The following is a 19,594-nucleotide window of genomic DNA, read 5'->3' on the forward strand; positions in this document are numbered from 1 at the left end:
TAAAATCGGGCGCTTGATAATTAGCTTTCTGTTTTGACTTGAAAGGCAGGGTACAGTACAGTAAAAATCACTGGAAAAACAGTCACTTAAACCTATTCAGGCCGGGGGGAGCTTTTGAGGCCCGCGCTGACTTTGGACGCATATAACTTTTTTAAGATTCAACCAAACGCTGCCAAACTTTGCGCATTTTTCTACAATTTATCTCGCAATAATTTGGTAGGATTAGTTATTGTGCCAGTAACTTGAAATCACCATGGCAACGTCATTTTGACAGGCTTGTTTTTCCAAATTTGAATTTTTCGTGTTTCTATTTAATAATGAAAATCTGGAATGTTTTCAAGATTGCATTATTACTTAATGACATAATGGTCTCAATTTATAAAAAATATTTCGCACAATACAAATAAACGATTGAACTAGACGTCTAGAAAATATAAATTTGTAACACTTAGCAAAGTGCAGCCTTTTCGCAATACTTAATAAAGGCGGGGTTTTTACCTGAAGACCAATTTTTCCAACGCTTTAGGTGGCTGACGCATTTCAGTATTTTCCAGCCCTTACACTTTAATGGAACAGTATACAACTCCTTATCAGGTAACTACTATTGTCAAGAAAATGATCACAACTTATTGACCAATGATTAGGTATTTGTTTCATACCATTACTGTAATAGCAACTGGTGAAGAATAGTAGTACTGACCCAAAGTATAAGGGCTTGAAAACACTGAAAACCATTTCAGCCGCGTTTCAAGGAATCCAAAAAGCTTTACTTATCCCATATATATTTGTTTTGCAGTATTTTGTTAATTTTTTAATTTTTCTCAAAGGATTAGTAAAATTTAAACAAATAAGAAATATTGGAGATTTAATGTGATTTTAAAATTTGAATTTGAAGTTAAAAATTGGTGGACGGACACCAAACAGTCTCCTGACAACCCGGAGTGCTCTTGCGAGGGGGTCAACTGTTTGGAGGTGTTTCCATTCTTTTCTTCAATCCCTTCTTTAAAGCTCTTAAAGTTCCATTCAAATTCAGGTAGAACCCCACCTTAAGTTTTGTTCTTGTGAGAAAACAACAGAAGTCAAAGGTTGCGTGATATAACCAAGCATGGATTTTAATTCTCCCTCCCTTTCCATCTCCTTAGCCTTTCACCCCCACCTGTCCCTCCCTTTCTACTCTCATTCAATTTAATGTTTGTTTACATTTCCTAACCAATTCAGTATCGTACTAATCTGTGCCAAGCAATCAGATAATAACAGAAATTTGCCTTAATTTTGATCTCCCATACCAAGACCTTAGAGTATAAACCGCGCATAAAACAAAACACACTTGATAATAATTCTCTGAGGTTATACACCTTGCAGTATTAACGTACTAACGAACTAACGATAACAAACCCCATGTCGTACTAAGGATTTTTAGGCCATCCCAATAAAATGTTTCGTTTCCCATCGCCCGACCGACCCATTTTTTTCAAAAAGTAAAAAAAAATTGCAGATTCACTAGTCAAAGAAGCAAGTACTTTAATTTACAAGCACACGATCTTGTTTTATCAACAACAATTGACATTATGTGATGTCCTTGCCTTAAATTTTTATTAAAGAAAGAATAACGGAAATAACGAACGCAATAGCCACCTTTTCGCATTCGTAACCCGAGGCTTTCTTCCTTCAAGCGTTCCATCTTTTTTCTTTTCTTTCTTTTTTTGGCCCGACCGACCGACCCACCATCACAAGAGACGAGGCGATGGGAAACGAAACATTTTATTGGGATGGCCTTACTGATCAACATAGAAAATAAGTTCACAATGGTTTGTTCCCAAAACGTTTTTTACTGTACAGAGGGTCTGTATTGAAAAATTTAGAACGAACCGACTTCTGCCCGCTACCAAGATATCATGTTGAAAAATTAGCTCGTTCGAAACCGTAGCAAAATCGTTAGAGACAGACAAGATACAGCCGTTTACTGGCAGTCTTTGAAAATCCTGAATTTCGTCAAAATGAGCCAAAATAAAGTTTTAAAATTTCCTTTATCAATATGGTTCTTATCTTTTTATTCAATTCTATGAACTGCTTTTATGCAGTACTGTCCACAAAGATTTCAATTTCCTCAAAGTTTCGGGACAAATGGATACAAAATATTTCGTGCAGAATGTAATTTGATTAAGCGAATGTTCTCACGTCTATAAATACTTCAAGCAGTGAATGAAAAACCGTTTTGTTTTCATCGATGAGAACCACTTTCAAATAGTTAATGCATAAAAAATAACAATCAGATCAGAATACAATAATTATTAATTTAAGGTCTCGCTATTATGTCTCGGCAGAGATACTTCTTTTTTGCAAGTTCAAATGTATGCAAATTTCGTGTGAAATGTAATTCGATTCCATTGTCTTGTTTACAAACTCTTTCTTAAGAAAGTTGCATTTTCGTGAATAAAACCCATTGGCCTGTTTTGTTTTCCTGATCATGTTTGTCTGTGATTTTTACAAAACATGTGGTCTTTTTTTTCGGAACTTAAAGTTGTACAAAAATTCCTATTTTGAACACAGATGTCACTTCCGGAATTTCTCATCTAAAATTCAATTGGTATTTAATTATAATTATTCGAAGTTTTCATTTTCAAGTCATCTTTTCATTCGATAGCTTTACTGATCTCGTAAAAAATTCCATTCAAGTTCACACCAATACTGTACATTGCCAATGTTTTGCTGACGTCTTGAGAAGTGTCTTACTATTATAAACGTCACTAGTCAAATCTAAAATACATCCAAACCAAGTTGTGCAAACATTCTACTCTTTGTGACAGGCGACTTTGACGCCCAACTGTTCGGAAATGAAAATCGACATACTTCTTGCTAAATATATAAAAAATAGTTGTAAAGTGGAGTCCGCCTCAAAAAAATGTACCGCCAGATCACACTGCTATTTGTAGAAACCAGCAAAGCGTCTAGTTTCAAAGTTTCCCACAAAAACATTGCGTGACATGAATGACGTTACCCCTTTTATTTACAAAAATAGCTTCAACTTGTCAAAGCAACTACAGTTTCACAATGGCGATTATTAGTACTTTACCCCTTAAGCTTTTATCTCTGTCCTCCCGCCGAAGCAAAGAAGAGAACCAGATTGCAGATTACCCCAAAAGTCGACCCAGTGTTCCTACAACGATTTAATGTCAAAACTGAAATGAAACCGATTGGCCCAGGCTATCCCCGTCATTTTTAGCCGACAGGAGACTATCGTCTAGGACGACCAAAGGGTAAACTATAAATCGGCCACGCCCGATTAATAACAGGACAGACCCATAAAAAACTGATGTCAATTTGTTAAATTTCTGCTTGAGGAATACTGTCCATAGATTTAAAACTAGTAGCAAGGTGCAAGTATCGTGGCGGTTTAAGGTTAAAAGCAGGAAATAGAGATTACTCCATGGAAATTGCGCGCGTACGATTCTTATTCACGAGTTGAGTAGTATCAGAAAATGAACAAGTGAGCGCAGCGAACGAGTTCATTTTCTGATACAACTCAACTCAACGAGTTAGAGACAATGTATCAACGGCTTGCGTACACGTTTACGCAAGCCGTTTATACATTGTCTCTAAATTTTTTCACGGACGTAAAAAATTAAGCGTCAGCGGAAATCCACCATAAGGCTTGTACAAAACTTGCAAGTTCGAATTCAATATTTTAAAAAAGATTAAAACAGCGGTAAACGCTGAATAACTCAACGCGAACTCGACCAATCTTTAACCAAGTTAAAGTGCTACTGTGATGAAATTCGCATGTTTCCTTTCGTAGCCGTTTTAAAATATTATAAAGTACTCCATATGTGAAGAAAAATGCTGTTTACAGTTTTCAAATATCTCTTTTCGTTCCAGAGATATTCAAGTTTTTAAAATATGCAAATTAGCAAAGTTGTGACGTCATAGACTCAACCAAATTTTGATCAAATATGAAGAAAGCGATAACTTAGCCAATTTATATCGCAATTCTCTGATTTTTGGCAGTAATACTCTGCTAGTTGAGTTGCACAATATGAACTTAACAATTTGGTTACCATGGCAAAATAGTAGGTTCCAGATCCCCCGATGCTAAAGGCTTTTCTGGCCAATCCTGGTATTTCTTTTCGATATTTGCCGATGATACTTAACATGCGTGATGTGACAAGCATATGAATAGATTAGACAGGCGTCTTGGCCTTCCGAACTGAAAAATTCTAAAATATTAAAAACAAATTCATGGGGACTGGAAAATAGTTAGTTACCATGGTAACATAATGTTATTATACGTGTAAGTGTGTCAGCTGCAGAGCTATTAGTCTGCCAAGTTTCATTGGTCTATGCAGAAAAATTACTGAGATAATTCAATTTTTGTACTTGCGATAAAACTGGGTTGAGTAGATGACGTCTTCAATCCCCTAATTTGCATATTTTACGATTTTTTTTAGCTTTAATATCTCTGGAACTAAAAAAGATATTTGAAAACGAAAAACGCCATTTTGAATCTTTCGTTGAATATTTTATGAAACGCCTAAAATTTCAAGGGGTGAAAATTTGATCATAGTAGCACTTTAAGTCAAGAAAACAGTCTGCAAAAACCAAGGACAAACCTGCAGTGTCTAAGTAATATGGCTACCAACTGACGAGGTCTTCTGACGAAACTAGTTACGGTAGACGCGTATATTAATTAAGTGTGTTGAAAGTAAATGCAAATGAGATTTTCCTATATAATTAATTATTGTTTTATCTTAGATTTCATGTTTGTTTTGTCATAGAAAATGCTGAGGCTAGTCACTATGTACCCAGTGAGGACGTAAGACGCGTTTTGTCACGATATCTGTCAGGACTGATTTTGACAAAAGATGATCCTTTTGGACTACGTCTTCCGGAGGAGGAAATACCCGAGGGATTTCATTTAATCTATAAGCGATCATCCAAACGAACTGTGTACACTACTAAGCCAGGATTTAGTATTATTTTATCGAAGGAGAGTTCGTGGCGCGGTGATGTAGCAGAGGAGCGATCTAGAGAATCGGTAATGATTTGGACAACTTTATCCTCTTGATGTTTTCAGATTCGCATGACCTTCTTGGTCGATGCTAATCTCTCTATTGTCTCAGTCAATGCACATGAAAGCTTCACACTCCATACATGATTGCTTACGTCTGATATTACTTACGCTTGTGCTTTACATCGGGTTTCTCTTTTAATGTAGACTGACCTCCATTTACATTGCAAAGAGTGGGACAAACAACTGAGTAGTGGACGCTGGGAACCAAAGGACATACTGAAGAAACTACCCGAGTTTCTGCAGTTTGTAAAGGAAGTTCAAGGCTTGGTTGTTCATGAAATAAAGAGAAAGGAATCGACTACAAAAGGTAAGAATTTTTGTTATTTTAATCAAATTCAGTTATACTGTTTTCGGTAACCTTACACACGGTTTAAATAGTATCATTGTTTACCTCAGAGCCGCGGTATGTAGCTATAAAGGAATTTATTTTTTCATTATTTATTACCGAGCTTAAAATTTACCATCTTTATTATTTACTACAAACTTGATGAATTCGACATTTCTGATCCTAGCAGTATGCAGGACGAGTGTCACTTATCAACCTAGTAAAAATGGCCCAGCTCACAACGAGTCGCTCGTAGCTCAGTTGGTTAGAACGCCCAACCGGTATCTGGGAGGCCATGGGTTCGATTCCCGTCGGGGACTCAGAGTTTTTCTTTGTCCATGTTCGTGTCATGTTGAATACTTCATCTTCATTATTTATTACCGAGCTTAAAATTTACCATCTTTATTATTTACTACAAACTTGATGAATTCGACATTTCTGATCCAAGCAGTATGCAGGACGCGTGTCACTTATCAACCTAGTAAAAATGGCCCAGCTCACAACGAGTCGCTCGTAGCTTAGTTGGTTAGAGCGCCCAACCGGTATCTGGGAGGCCATGGGTTCGATTTCCGTCGGGGACTCAGTTTTTTTGTCCCATGCTCGTGTCATGTTGAATACTTCATCTTCATTATTTATTACCGAGCTTAAAATTTACCATCTTTATTATTTACTATAAAGGAATTTACTTTTATTTGCGGTATAGTTAGGAATATGCTAGCTAATTACCGCAAAGTTTCAAAAATAACAACAGAAAGTAGCGTTAACATTTCACGGCTGTTAAAAAATCACGGAAGTAGCGATCGCCACCAAAAATGCAACTGAAAAGGGGATAACAGGTACAAGCTTTGAACTAATTTGTTATTGATGCCTGATGATGTCTCGGTAATGTAAGAGTATTTATTACATAATATGTAGGCATTGGTGATGCTGTTGTTTTTATAGCATTCGCACATTTTATCTATTTGTCACAGTTCCTCCAGAGATTCTTGCGCGTGGTACTTTAGCCTTGGAAGCCTTTAACAATGCCTTGGCGGAAGGTGAATCGTGTGTCAAGAGGGTGCCATTGATGTTGATCGGGCAAGCCCGTTCCGGAAAAACCAGCTTAAAGAAGTCCTTGATGGGAATACGTTTTAACCCTGAGGAGGACAGCACTGTGGGTATTGATGTGGATCGTTACGATTTCAAAGTGACCACCGAAACTTGGGTTACAGGGAAGAAGGATGAAGAAGCAGAGTGTGATACAGCAGCCATTTTGTTTGAGCATCATGCAGCACGATTGGTCGCGGGAAGATTGAAGAAAGAAGAAAGCGTTACTAAGCGTAGAGAAGCTGTTGATAGTGCAAGAAGCTTCGATTCTGAAATCACTGATATGCTAATGGGAACACAACTCGGTGAGTCATCAGGAGACCCAGGCCCGATTGACACGCCAGAAGATCCAGCACCCACCGACATCATAGATGAGCCTCATTTACAAGCAAGAGATACAGACAAATTGAGTCAAGAAAACGATGTTCTTATCAGCACAAAATTGCCAGATTTTGAAGATATAGCTTACATAACTGAAAAGTTACTCCAACATGATGTGCTAGAAGATGAAGATGACATATATTCAATTTTCTGGGATTTTGCAGGGCAGTCGGTTTACTATGAGACACATCCGCTATTTCTCACAGCAAGAGCCATCTACTTTTTGGTTTATGACCTCAGCCAAAATCCACATGACACGGCCAAACCTCTGGTGAAGCAAGGAGTATACACGAAAATTGAAGACAGCTTCAATCCGAAAAAGAATGTGGATTATTTAGATTTTTGGATGACTTCCGTGGCTTCCCTAGCAAGTGAGGATGAAAACGATGATGTAGAAACTGAAGGGTTGGTGAACAGTTTTCCGGCAGTTTTCTTAGTGTGCACTCATGCAGACAAACCTCACGATGGTCGTGATCCTCGAGAACTGGCCGTCGAGATATTTGGTTCCCTAAAAAACAAGCCATACGGTCCCCAATTGTCTGATGTGTTTGTTGTTGACAACACCAAGTCAGGCAGTGAATTTGAATGCGGAGAAGTCACGCGTCTGCGAGAGGCAGTACTTGATGTTGCTAAGGAACTACCGCACATTAATGAAGTTATCCCTGTCAAGTGGTTAAAATATGAGAAAGCTCTTCAAATAGCAAGGAAAGGAGGGCACAAATGTATTTCTCTTGCACAAGCAAGACACATTGCATCCGAAGTGTGCGACATTAACGACGATAATGAGATCCTAACATTGTTAAACTTTTTGCATGATCTACGAATTTTGATCCATTTTGATGACACTCCAGAGCTAAATAATGTGGTGGTCTTGGATCCTCAATGGCTGATTGACGTATTCAAGAAGGTGATTACCGTCAGGCCCTACGACTCGAAAGAGAAGAAATTTTTAAACCTATGGTGTAAGCTTGAGACAGAAGGAATCTTGGAGGAAACGCTTCTAGAGCATGTTTGGAGGCCTTTGATTCGCGATAAAGTGACATCTGAAAGCCTTATTGCAATCATGGAGAAATTCAGCTTACTGTGTCCTTGGCCCTTGTCAGATGCATCTTGCATCAAGCAGTACCTAGTGCCATCCATGTTGAAGTCACATCCACCTCAGGCCATTACGAAGTTGGTTGCATCTGCACAAATTCCCTCTCTCTTTTTCAAATTTGACTCTGGTCAAGTTCCTCCAGGCTTGTTTCCCCGACTGGTGCTTCAGTTCTATCAGTGGGGAAAAGAAGAATTTTGGCGACCAGAGAGCCCAAAGTTGTACCACGGCTTTGCCAGGTTTCACGTATCTGGAGATGAAGACTGCTCTGTGATTCTTCTCTGTCATTCTTCTTCCGTTGAGGTTGTTTATCACAGAGGGGATTCCAACGCTGAGATAATGGAAGTTTCACAGCAAAGAATGACGCTGTCGACGGATTTTGATACGTCGTCGACGGATTTTAACACTGCAAGTTTTGACCGTACCCGTGCTCTGTGTCGGCAATTAGGCTTGATTCTTGAGTGCATGCGTAATCAGTTCTGTTGGCTGAAAAATATAAGATATAAAATGGGTGTGATCTGCCCAGTGTGCTGTCAAGGAAGTGCCGTGGAGTTCTGCGATACGCATCGCACAGGAGGTTGCAAGGAAGAGGAATGTCTGCACTTCTGGTCTGAATCCGAGTTGTGCTGTGCCTCTCGGAACGTAATTTGTACAAGGAGTGCTTCTGCCCAGAGTGTAAGGGTTAGTGCTACGTACTGCTCAGCTTGGTTTACATCTCTTGGTGAACAGGTAAATAAACCTTCTTAAGAGTTTTTAATATAATAATGGCTGCGAAAGTCAGTAAATAAATCCAATAATTAACAACGGTAAAACCAACATGATTTTCGTATAGCCTTATTTTGGTTCTCGGATTACCCAAACAAGCAAAATAAGCGCAGGCACGAGAACAAATAACATTCTCTTGTCGATATTCCTACAATCCGAGAGAAAGCGACGGGCAATAGCATGTCTTAGAAATGGTCTGGTGATAACAGTTCATTATGTGTTGACATTAAAACATCCATTGCTGGAGTCATTCTCGTTTTGAGTAGTGTTAGGCCTAAAAGATGAGAACTGCTTAGTCTTTAAAATCATTCCGTTTATTTGTGACAGTTAAGACTTGGTACACACGATGGAAGACTTTCTACTTTGGAAGAAGGTAAGTGTCTTATCCTAATCTATAGCTGTTTTTATATTTCTGTATAACTTGGTTTATTTATAGTAAATGGTTTGAACCCAGGAGTATCAGTAGTTCGTATAGTGTGATCGTCTAGGTGAGAGTAGTTCTGAAAAGATCTGGACCGGGTTGTTCAAAGCACGATTAAGCTAATCCAGGATTAGCGTGAATTTTGGTTTCAGTATTTTAACTTTTCAATGAGGATTTCTTTTTTATGTTTTCTGTCCTTAAGTCTTGACGTCGTCTTATCTCAAACTCCACAAAACATAAGATATAAAAAAAATTATGCAAGAGAAATTAAACCCTCGATAATTTTTAATCCTCGCAACCTGAGCAGTAGTCATCTTCAGAGTCAAGTGATTTGTTGTTGTCAGTCGATGTTGTTGTAAAACTGGTCCGTTGAAACTGATCGGACAGTTTGCTTTGATGTTATTAGTTGTTTGGCTTGTGTAAAGTTTGTCAACAGTAATTGGTCAGTTTCGATCCGTCTATTGTTAGTAAAATCAAGTTGTTCCGTTTGCGGACCGTTTGTTCACGCCGTTAATAAGTCGTTTGTTAGGTACCGGTAAGTCACGGCAAACTGACCATTCAGTCTTAACGGACCAGACTTATAACATCATCGTCTGACAAAACTTTTTACTTGACTCTGAAGTTGGCCTCTGCTCAGGTTGTCGAAACCTCAGTCAAACCAACAACAGTTCTTTTTGGTTACTAAGCTACGAACGTTTTGCAAACGCACGTTACGTTCTGGTTGTCACACAAAAATCCATGGAAAAACTGTGTTTAATGAAAAAATACCTGCCAACAAATACCAAAAAAAGGTCAACCATATGTTAAAGTTGGTGTTCATTATATTAAAGAGCAGACATTGTAGGTAAGACTTTTTTTTTAGAGTATTTTCCGTTTCAATGTTTAGTGAGTTTACATTCGATGAAGAAGACTTCTAAAGACTCGACTTTGGATTTTCCTTGATTTACTTTCAAAAAACGTTTTTTTTTTCAAATTTTGAGTTGCTAAATTCAGGGTGCGGCTTATCTGCGGGTGTTTACGGTACTCTCACCTGGACGATGACACTATACGAAAGTCTATTTAGGTACCGCGGGCTTTCTCATCTTGCATTATGCCCAACTGCCGTGCAAAAAATTAACTACTCAGTTGTAATGCGCTAGAAGCCCACAGAATACCTTCACGGTGCCTCTTACTTTTTTTCCTAAGTACTTTCACCACTGTGAAAAATGACATTAAATTATTGTGCCTAAACATAAGCGAATGGTCGCTATCCACTCCCTCCTAAAATGTAAATGTTGAAGGTCTTAGCGTGAGCTGGCCAACAAAAACGAAAGGATACACACTTTTCGGTCGAATACCGTTCTCTGAAAATTAAAGGCAATATTAAAAACATAGGGTTCGATAAATATTATTTTCTTTCATAGCAAATGACGAAAACACGCTTGCTCTTCCTGGTGCCGTCCAAGAATCCCTTTTGTCAGAGACAAGTGATTGCAAAGAGGTTGTGCTTCAACTAAAAAAGAGTCTTTACCTAGACCAAGCCAGTTTGAAGGAGCCTGATGTCGAAACCAAGGGCTTGATTCGTTGCTTTGTAAGGAAGGCTAGATCTTCAGACAGGCTTGATGTGGTCGAACACTTGAGAGAAATTGTACCGGCTGGGACTACTGGTAAGTTTATCGCAGACGTAGAGCGAGCTCAGTTCATAAATTACTCTGCAAAGTTTTGATTTGACGATGATTAATCTCGAGCTCGTGCTACACTCAGCCGACAACTCGGCCAAGCCACTCGGAGAAGAACTAGTGCACAGTGTCTGCTAATAGAGCATTCTTATTAACAGCGTTTTAGTTCAAGAAGAGCCGGCCAGTCTGTTGTGAAGTTATTACCCGTGTAAGCCGTTATACCGACTGAGTACAACTCTCCCAACTCTTCGTGCCAGACATGGTGACAATTGTTGAAGTGAGTTTTGTCGGGGACTAGCGACTCTACTCCAACACTCAAAGCTAGGCCATGACATCAAGATTTTTGCTGGATCTTCTTTAATGTAATACACTAGTCTCTGGTTTTACAATTCTTTCTCTAACTCTGACGGTTTACAGTTAATCAACTCTATTTATTAGTTATTTTACAAGGGATTATCACAGAACTTGCATCAACGCTAATTTTAGCTAAGTTAACACGTCCAGGATAGAATTTCCAGGCTCAGAACCAATGGAAGGTAACGGTGGTTACCTCAGAAAAACTTAAGTAATAATTAAACAAGTTTTGAGTTAACGGATTGGTTATAACGGTGAATAGCTAATGAACTTGAAGAGAAGGCGGATTTGGGCTAGGTCGGAACCAAGCGAAGCGCACCGAGTTCTGAACAAAAACAATGAGATCATAGCTCTGTTTACTGAAGCGAAGGGCGTAGGCGACTAAAATAACAGGTGGAAAACTAACAAGCGTTCGAAATATTAGCGAGTGACAACTGATATTCCGCATTGGTTCTGGCCATTGGATAGTTAATCATTATTTCTACTAAAAATCTTATTTACAACAGATATCCATTATAGCTAAAAGTCTTTATAGAGGTTCACATCAAGTTTACTAATGCGCTAAAAACAACAGGTGGCTTAACCATAGCAGGTGGCCACAAGCGCTAACTAAGATACCAGCTTTTCTTTTCCAACAATAAACCCTCAAAAATCGTAAGATGATATTCCAAAACATTATTACTTCCCAAACAAAATCCCTAATACCATAATAAGTTAAACAAGATAATATTAAAATATTTATAACGTTTCATTGCTTGTATTTTGTTGTTTTACATTACTCCCCTCTTAGATTGAGCTAGTCCTCTAGCTCACTCCGATGAATAAGAACAAGCAATGAACGTATACATATTAAAAAGTAATAACAAATAAAATAAGAAAAGCTTATCTCTAACTGCGTGCTCCCAACGCCGATCATTTTTTTATTACTTGTGGGATGTTTTGACTAATTCGATATATTTGAAACATAACAACGACGCGTACCTCGACTTGGTGGTAGGGTGTTCAATAGTCGAAACACCGAAAACAATAAGGTACGTATCATGTTTTTCCTATGTTTCTCTTTACGACTTAGTGGGAATAGATGATAACTGAATTGAATTTAACTGAAGATAACTGAATTGAATTTTTTTAAACGTATATAGACATTCAGTCGGTTTACTAAGTTTGCCATATTATAACCACGAGTAGTACGGTTTCGCCCCTCAGTGAATAAGACAAACCTAGAGGCAAACCAGCTGAATACCTATGCGGTCGTGGCAGAGTTCCGGCCACAGACCCAACACTACTGGAGTATAGTGCATACCTTCAAGAAAAATTCGATTTAATAGTTACTTGCATAACGAAGCACAAAATTTTGTGCTCGAAATAAATACAAAACTAGTATGATTTAGGCAATGTAAGTACATATCATTTGTTTTATTATGTTGTTGTAACTTAAGAACTAAGGCTGTCAAGAAGGGCTTTCGTAGGAGTGATAAGGAGAGCGACTGTGAGAGACAAAGGAATCAATATTGTAACTATAAGAAACCCACTAGCAAAGACTCATATAATCAATGAAGGTGGTAAATTGACTGCTATATGTGTTTGTTTTTCATGTTTAGTTTTTTTTTTTTTTTTTTTTTTTTTTTTTTTTTGAGTTGTTGTTAAAGTCAATTTGTTGTGGTGCTTGTTTTATTTCTACTAAGCGTTTCTTTAGGTTAAACTTTGCGTAAATAAGAAAGAAAACAATGTTGGGTAATCAGTGATTCTCCCTATTAATACAAGGCTAAATTAGTAATTTATCAGGAGGTTCACGTTTCTGTGGCATGAAGAATGTATTTGGTGGTGGCTCATTCTTACAAATTTCAACTGTCCATGGCTTTTGGGACATCGCATTTACCTCCGCATTGGAAAAATGGTTCGAGGAAATTTGATTTGCAGTGCTTTGCTGACTGTGTAGTTTGGTTTGTAATGTCGCCTGGAGAAAATCTCTGTCATAATTAATTGGTTCCTGTGGAGGATGCTGTGCTGGAAAATTGAAAACTTTTGCTATTTCATCTGTCATAGGATTATCTCTCAAATATTCGCTTAAACTAGGAAAGGTCAAAGCTTCCTCATAAGTAGGCAATCTAGGTTGAGATACGTAATGATCAGAAAGCGCTATTTCCGCTACTTCGCTTTGCATTGAATTGTCCAATTGCTGTGTATTTCCCGCCGTAACATGCATCAACTCTTCCTGACTTGCTTGGCCGGGCAAGTCAGGGAGAAAAGAGTCAGTCGTAATTTCATTTGAGCTAACTTTCACTGTTTCATCAAGCTCCCCATTGTTTGTTGTCTCAGAATCAAAATTTATATTGTCAGCACCGAAAGGAGCAATTGTGTACACATTTGAGTTATAACTTTCGTCTGCTTTGTAAGTAGAATCTATATCGCCATCGTTGCGATTGGGTTCTGGTATGTAAAATAAATTTACATCCGCATCGGAACAGTTTAGTTCCGGTATATGAGAATAATTTATATTTCCGTCGTGTCTAATTTGTTCTGGTATGTAAGCTTTTACAACCGCATCGGAACTGTTAAGTTCCGGTAATTGAGGAGACATTTGTATATTTTCATTTATAGAATAAGTTTCGTCCGACACATCGTTCAATAATCTAGTAGATTTGTTTTCTCTTACTGTATAATCGTATGTCAAACCATTATCATCTCTTGTCTCCTCAAAATTCTTTGTTTGACTTGCTGCAATTGCATCTTTAATAAATTTTTGGTTTCTTTTTAGTTTATCCACGTGGTTACTATTATTTTCATCAATGGTCACATTAACGCCCGCATCAATGTTTCCATCGGGACAAATTGACATTTTGTTATAACTTTCCCGGTCAATTATAACGTCTGAAGGATGTTCGCGCGCGTTTACATATGTATTTGTTTCAAAACGTTTTGTATTTGTTCCTGTTTGTTTACTTCTGTCCAACGTTGGAATTGTTTTATCAACAAGGATATGGTGACTGTCACTATTTGTCGCGGATAAATATGTACATAGACTACATATTGGATTAGTCAGATCAGTCAAATGTCGTGCAACTGACTCCCTATTCCTAGCTGGTAATGTCGGTCTCGCGAAAACCGTATTATCCAAAATAGGCGAATCAGTGGAACTTACATCTGAGCTATTCTTATGATTAGCCACAACAGGCGATTTACCGCGACAATCAAACACACTATTTACACCTGCATTATGAGCGAAATTGTTGCGCCTGAAAGATGGACGCTTAAAAGAAAAACTATTAGTAACAAAACTGTGCTTTTGCTTCTCACTAAAATGATTATTCATTACGTTTTCTGTCCTATATGTATAAGATTTTGCTTTTCTAAATTTGGCTGTATTATATTTACAAACATTTCTGTTGCCTATGGGGACTCTTGGGGTACCAACAAGAGTCCTTAGGCGTTTCCCTGGTTAGATTGGTTTCTGAAACGAGGTGGTGCCTCCAATGCTAGTGGAGGAGTGCGCGGCTGGTAGGCAGACGGAAATGATTCCCTAGCATTGGTATCTTCGCTACTCCTGTTGTATCGCCCATATGTGCGATATTCCGAATAACGCGGATTGTGATACCGCGGTAACTCGTTCTCTAAACGGATGATTCTTTTCTGTAACTGAGCTAGTTGTTGATTGGTATCTCCCTGCCAATTCCTAGTGGGAAAGGGGTACCATGACCCAGGGGGATGATCATAAGCAGCCATTGCATATTGGGCATTTAGTTGTTGTTGTTGTATCTGTCTCTGTAACTGACACATTTGGTTAGACAACTCGTCAAATCGTCTATCACCCGCTGATGGGCCTGGAGAAGGCGCAGCAGCAGCGATAACCTTAGTGCTTTCCGTGGTCTTCCCTTTAAATTCTGCGAACATTGCTTTCAGTTGTGATATAAGTTGTTGTGTATCCGATACGCCCTGTCGCTTATTTACTATATCCTTCATGCGCGCTAAAGACTCAGCCTCCTGAAAGGTTTTGGGTTGTCCCAATGAAACATGCGCTTGTAGGTCCCCTTGTAGTCCCTCAATAAAATAACGCATAGTTTCCTTATCCGAGAGCTTAAGGCGTTTAGAAAGGCGCGATATGTCAGCAATATAGTCGTCAATTGGCTCTCCTATAGCATGCTTTCGGGCGCTTAACTGTTGGCTTAAAATCCAATCTTGCGGACCAGCCGCGAAGCGCGCTTGAAAGGCTTCAAAAAGGGCTGCCAAATCGCCACTAGTTTCTGGAGGTAAAGCGAGGAACCACGCATGTGCAATTCCTTTTAAATATAGAGGAAAGGCATTTAATTGCATCTCATTTGACCAATTATTGAGTTTTGCAATTCTTTGAAAATTGTCCAGCCAGGCTGCCGCGTCATCAACTGGACTACCGTCGAATTTATCCGGCCTTAAGCCGTGTGTTGTAGGCTTGTCCTCTAATTTGGAATTAAGTTTATCCAATTGTTTGTTTTGGTAGTGTGACACCTTATTTATATCACCTTGCATTTTTGTAATGAAAGTGTCAAACAACTTTTCCAGTTCTTCTTTTTGTTTTGGATCCATGACAGATATTTGATCTTCACAAACACAAGTATCGTTCTCTGTTTGAGCCTGGTTAAGTGGACTTTTTGGTTTTGTTTGAGAACGCGTAGCAATTTGTTTGGAGGGGCCTTGTTTAGGTGGCATAAACTTTAACTGTCACGTATGCCTATCACTCCTACAAATGTGGTTGGTACGCCAACGGTAACAAAATAAGCGAGTACTAATAAAACATTTATACGAAGTTAGGTATATGGAAGTAAAAGAAAAATAAACAAAGAAATAAAATAAATTAAGTTAAAGCAAACGTAATTTCAACCCGTAAAGTAAAATTACAGGTAATGACAACAGTCTTACATGCCTAATCGCTTGTTTGGCTTATCTTGAGGTATTTCCATTTTCTTCTTCCCAATAGAGCAAGTTCCACTGCTGGTTCCACCTTGATTGTCCTGAGTTTATCCCTAGTTCTCCTGGCTTGTTCCTGATGTACCGTCTGCGTACTGGTTGCCAACCTGGTTCCTGTTTCTGGGTACTGGGGAAGATGACGCTCACGCGTCGGCTTCTTCTTCTGAAGAACTAGCTTCAAAGTTCAGTTCAATTAAAGCGTTGCGCTTTGTTATCCCGTTTAGCTTGTTTCGTTATTGTGTTATCGTTCTCAGTGTCAGGGTCGGTGGCAACGAGCAAAGCACCCGTAATAAATAAAGCGTCCGCCTGCTCACATTCCCTTCAGTCAAAGAGGGCAGGAAGCAATCAAGCTTGTCCTCCGCGCAAGATTATGCCATTTTCACAAAGACAATCAACTTGCGTACTTTTTTGCTGTACACGAGACGAGACGCGGGACTCCACCACCTTGTTGAAGTTGAGTTTTGTCGGGGACTAGCGACTCTACTCCAACACTCAAAGCTAGGCCATGACATCAAGATTTTTGCTGGATCTTCTTTAATGTAATACACTAGTCTCTGGTTTTACAATTCTTTCTCTAACTCTGACGGTTTACAGTTAATCAACTCTATTTATTAGTTATTTTACAAGGGATTATCACAGAACTTGCATCAACGCTAATTTTAGCTAAGTTAACACGTCCAGGATAGAATTTCCAGGCTCAGAACCAATGGAAGGTAACGGTGGTTACCTCAGAAAAACTTAAGTAATAATTAAACAAGTTTTGAGTTAACGGATTGGTTATAACGGTGAATAGCTAATGAACTTGAAGAGAAGGCGGATTTGGGCTAGGTCGGAACCAAGCGAAGCGCACCGAGTTCTGAACAAAAACAATGAGATCATAGCTCTGTTTACTGAAGCGAAGGGCGTAGGCGACTAAAATAACAGGTGGAAAACTAACAAGCGTTCGAAATATTAGCGAGTGACAACTGATATTCCGCATTGGTTCTGGCCATTGGATAGTTAATCATTATTTCTACTAAAAATCTTATTTACAACAGATATCCATTATAGCTAAAAGTCTTTATAGAGGTTCACATCAAGTTTACTAATGCGCTAAAAACAACAGGTGGCTTAACCATAGCAGGTGGCCACAAGCGCTAACTAAGATACCAGCTTTTCTTTTCCAACAATAAACCCTCAAAAATCGTAAGATGATATTCCAAAACATTATTACTTCCCAAACAAAATCCCTAATACCATAATAAGTTAAACAAGATAATATTAAAATATTTATAACGTTTCATTGCTTGTATTTTGTTGTTTTACATTACTCCCCTCTTAGATTGAGCTAGTCCTCTAGCTCACTCCGATGAATAAGAACAAGCAATGAACGTATACATATTAAAAAGTAATAACAAATAAAATAAGAAAAGCTTATCTCTAACTGCGTGCTCCCAACGCCGATCATTTTTTTATTACTTGTGGGATGTTTTGACTAATTCGATATATTTGAAACATAACAACGACGCGTACCTCGACTTGGTGGTAGGGTGTTCAATAGTCGAAACACCGAAAACAATAAGGTACGTATCATGTTTTTCCTATGTTTCTCTTTACGACTTAGTGGGAATAGATGATAACTGAATTGAATTTAACTGAAGATAACTGAATTGAATTTTTTTAAACGTATATAGACATTCAGTCGGTTTACTAAGTTTGCCATATTATAACCACGAGTAGTACGGTTTCGCCCCTCAGTGAATAAGACAAACCTAGAGGCAAACCAGCTGAATACCTATGCGGTCGTGGCAGAGTTCCGGCCACAGACCCAACACTACTGGAGTATAGTGCATACCTTCAAGAAAAATTCGATTTAATAGTTACTTGCATAACGAAGCACAAAATTTTGTGCTCGAAATAAATACAAAACTAGTATGATTTAGGCAATGTAAGTACATATCATTTGTTTTATTATGTTGTTGTAACTTAAGAACTAAGGCTGTCAAGAAGGGCTTTCGTAGGAGTGATAAGGAGAGCGACTGTGAGAGACAAAGGAATCAATATTGTAACTATAAGAAACCCACTAGCAAAGACTCATATAATCAATGAAGGTGGTAAATTGACTGCTATATGTGTTTGTTTTTCATGTTTAGTTTTTTTTTTTTTTTTTTTTTTTTTTTTTTTTTTGAGTTGTTGTTAAAGTCAATTTGTTGTGGTGCTTGTTTTATTTCTACTAAGCGTTTCTTTAGGTTAAACTTTGCGTAAATAAGAAAGAAAACAATGTTGGGTAATCAGTGATTCTCCCTATTAATACAAGGCTAAATTAGTAATTTATCAGGAGGTTCACGTTTCTGTGGCATGAAGAATGTATTTGGTGGTGGCTCATTCTTACAAATTTCAACTGTCCATGGCTTTTGGGACATCGCATTTACCTCCGCATTGGAAAAATGGTTCGAGGAAATTTGATTTGCAGTGCTTTGCTGACTGTGTAGTTTGGTTTGTAATGTCGCCTGGAGAAAATCTCTGTCATAATTAATTGGTTCCTGTGGAGGATGCTGTGCTGGAAAATTGAAAACTTTTGCTATTTCATCTGTCATAGGATTATCTCTCAAATATTCGCTTAAACTAGGAAAGGTCAAAGCTTCCTCATAAGTAGGCAATCTAGGTTGAGATACGTAATGATCAGAAAGCGCTATTTCCGCTACTTCGCTTTGCATTGAATTGTCCAATTGCTGTGTATTTCCCGCCGTAACATGCATCAACTCTTCCTGACTTGCTTGGCCGGGCAAGTCAGGGAGAAAAGAGTCAGTCGTAATTTCATTTGAGCTAACTTTCACTGTTTCATCAAGCTCCCCATTGTTTGTTGTCTCAGAATCAAAATTTATATTGTCAGCACCGAAAGGAGCAATTGTGTACACATTTGAGTTATAACTTTCGTCTGCTTTGTAAGTAGAATCTATATCGCCATCGTTGCGATTGGGTTCTGGTATGTAAAATAAATTTACATCCGCATCGGAACAGTTTAGTTCCGGTATATGAGAATAATTTATATTTCCGTCGTGTCTAATTTGTTCTGGTATGTAAGCTTTTACAACCGCATCGGAACTGTTAAGTTCCGGTAATTGAGGAGACATTTGTATATTTTCATTTATAGAATAAGTTTCGTCCGACACATCGTTCAATAATCTAGTAGATTTGTTTTCTCTTACTGTATAATCGTATGTCAAACCATTATCATCTCTTGTCTCCTCAAAATTCTTTGTTTGACTTGCTGCAATTGCATCTTTAATAAATTTTTGGTTTCTTTTTAGTTTATCCACGTGGTTACTATTATTTTCATCAATGGTCACATTAACGCCCGCATCAATGTTTCCATCGGGACAAATTGACATTTTGTTATAACTTTCCCGGTCAATTATAACGTCTGAAGGATGTTCGCGCGCGTTTACATATGTATTTGTTTCAAAACGTTTTGTATTTGTTCCTGTTTGTTTACTTCTGTCCAACGTTGGAATTGTTTTAT

General features: G+C 38.2%; 1 protein-coding gene across 1 annotated transcript in view; it reads left to right on the forward strand.

The window, feature by feature from the left end:
* Positions 1-19,594, forward strand: part of LOC144649607 (uncharacterized) — a 35,459-nt gene that overhangs the window by 11,457 nt on the left and 4,408 nt on the right. Inside the window, exons 9-13 of the mRNA XM_078509133.1 lie at positions 4,773-5,032; positions 5,213-5,375; positions 6,365-8,682; positions 9,046-9,091; positions 10,543-10,785. Of these exons, the coding sequence (XP_078365259.1) occupies positions 4,773-5,032; positions 5,213-5,375; positions 6,365-8,682; positions 9,046-9,091; positions 10,543-10,785 (3,030 nt within the window). The remainder of the gene's footprint in view (positions 1-4,772; positions 5,033-5,212; positions 5,376-6,364; positions 8,683-9,045; positions 9,092-10,542; positions 10,786-19,594) is intronic.

Source organism: Oculina patagonica, chromosome 4 (genome assembly GCF_052425735.1).
Source record: "Oculina patagonica isolate OP01 chromosome 4, crgOcupat, whole genome shotgun sequence".
NCBI classification, from domain to species: Eukaryota; Metazoa; Cnidaria; class Anthozoa; order Scleractinia; family Oculinidae; genus Oculina; species Oculina patagonica.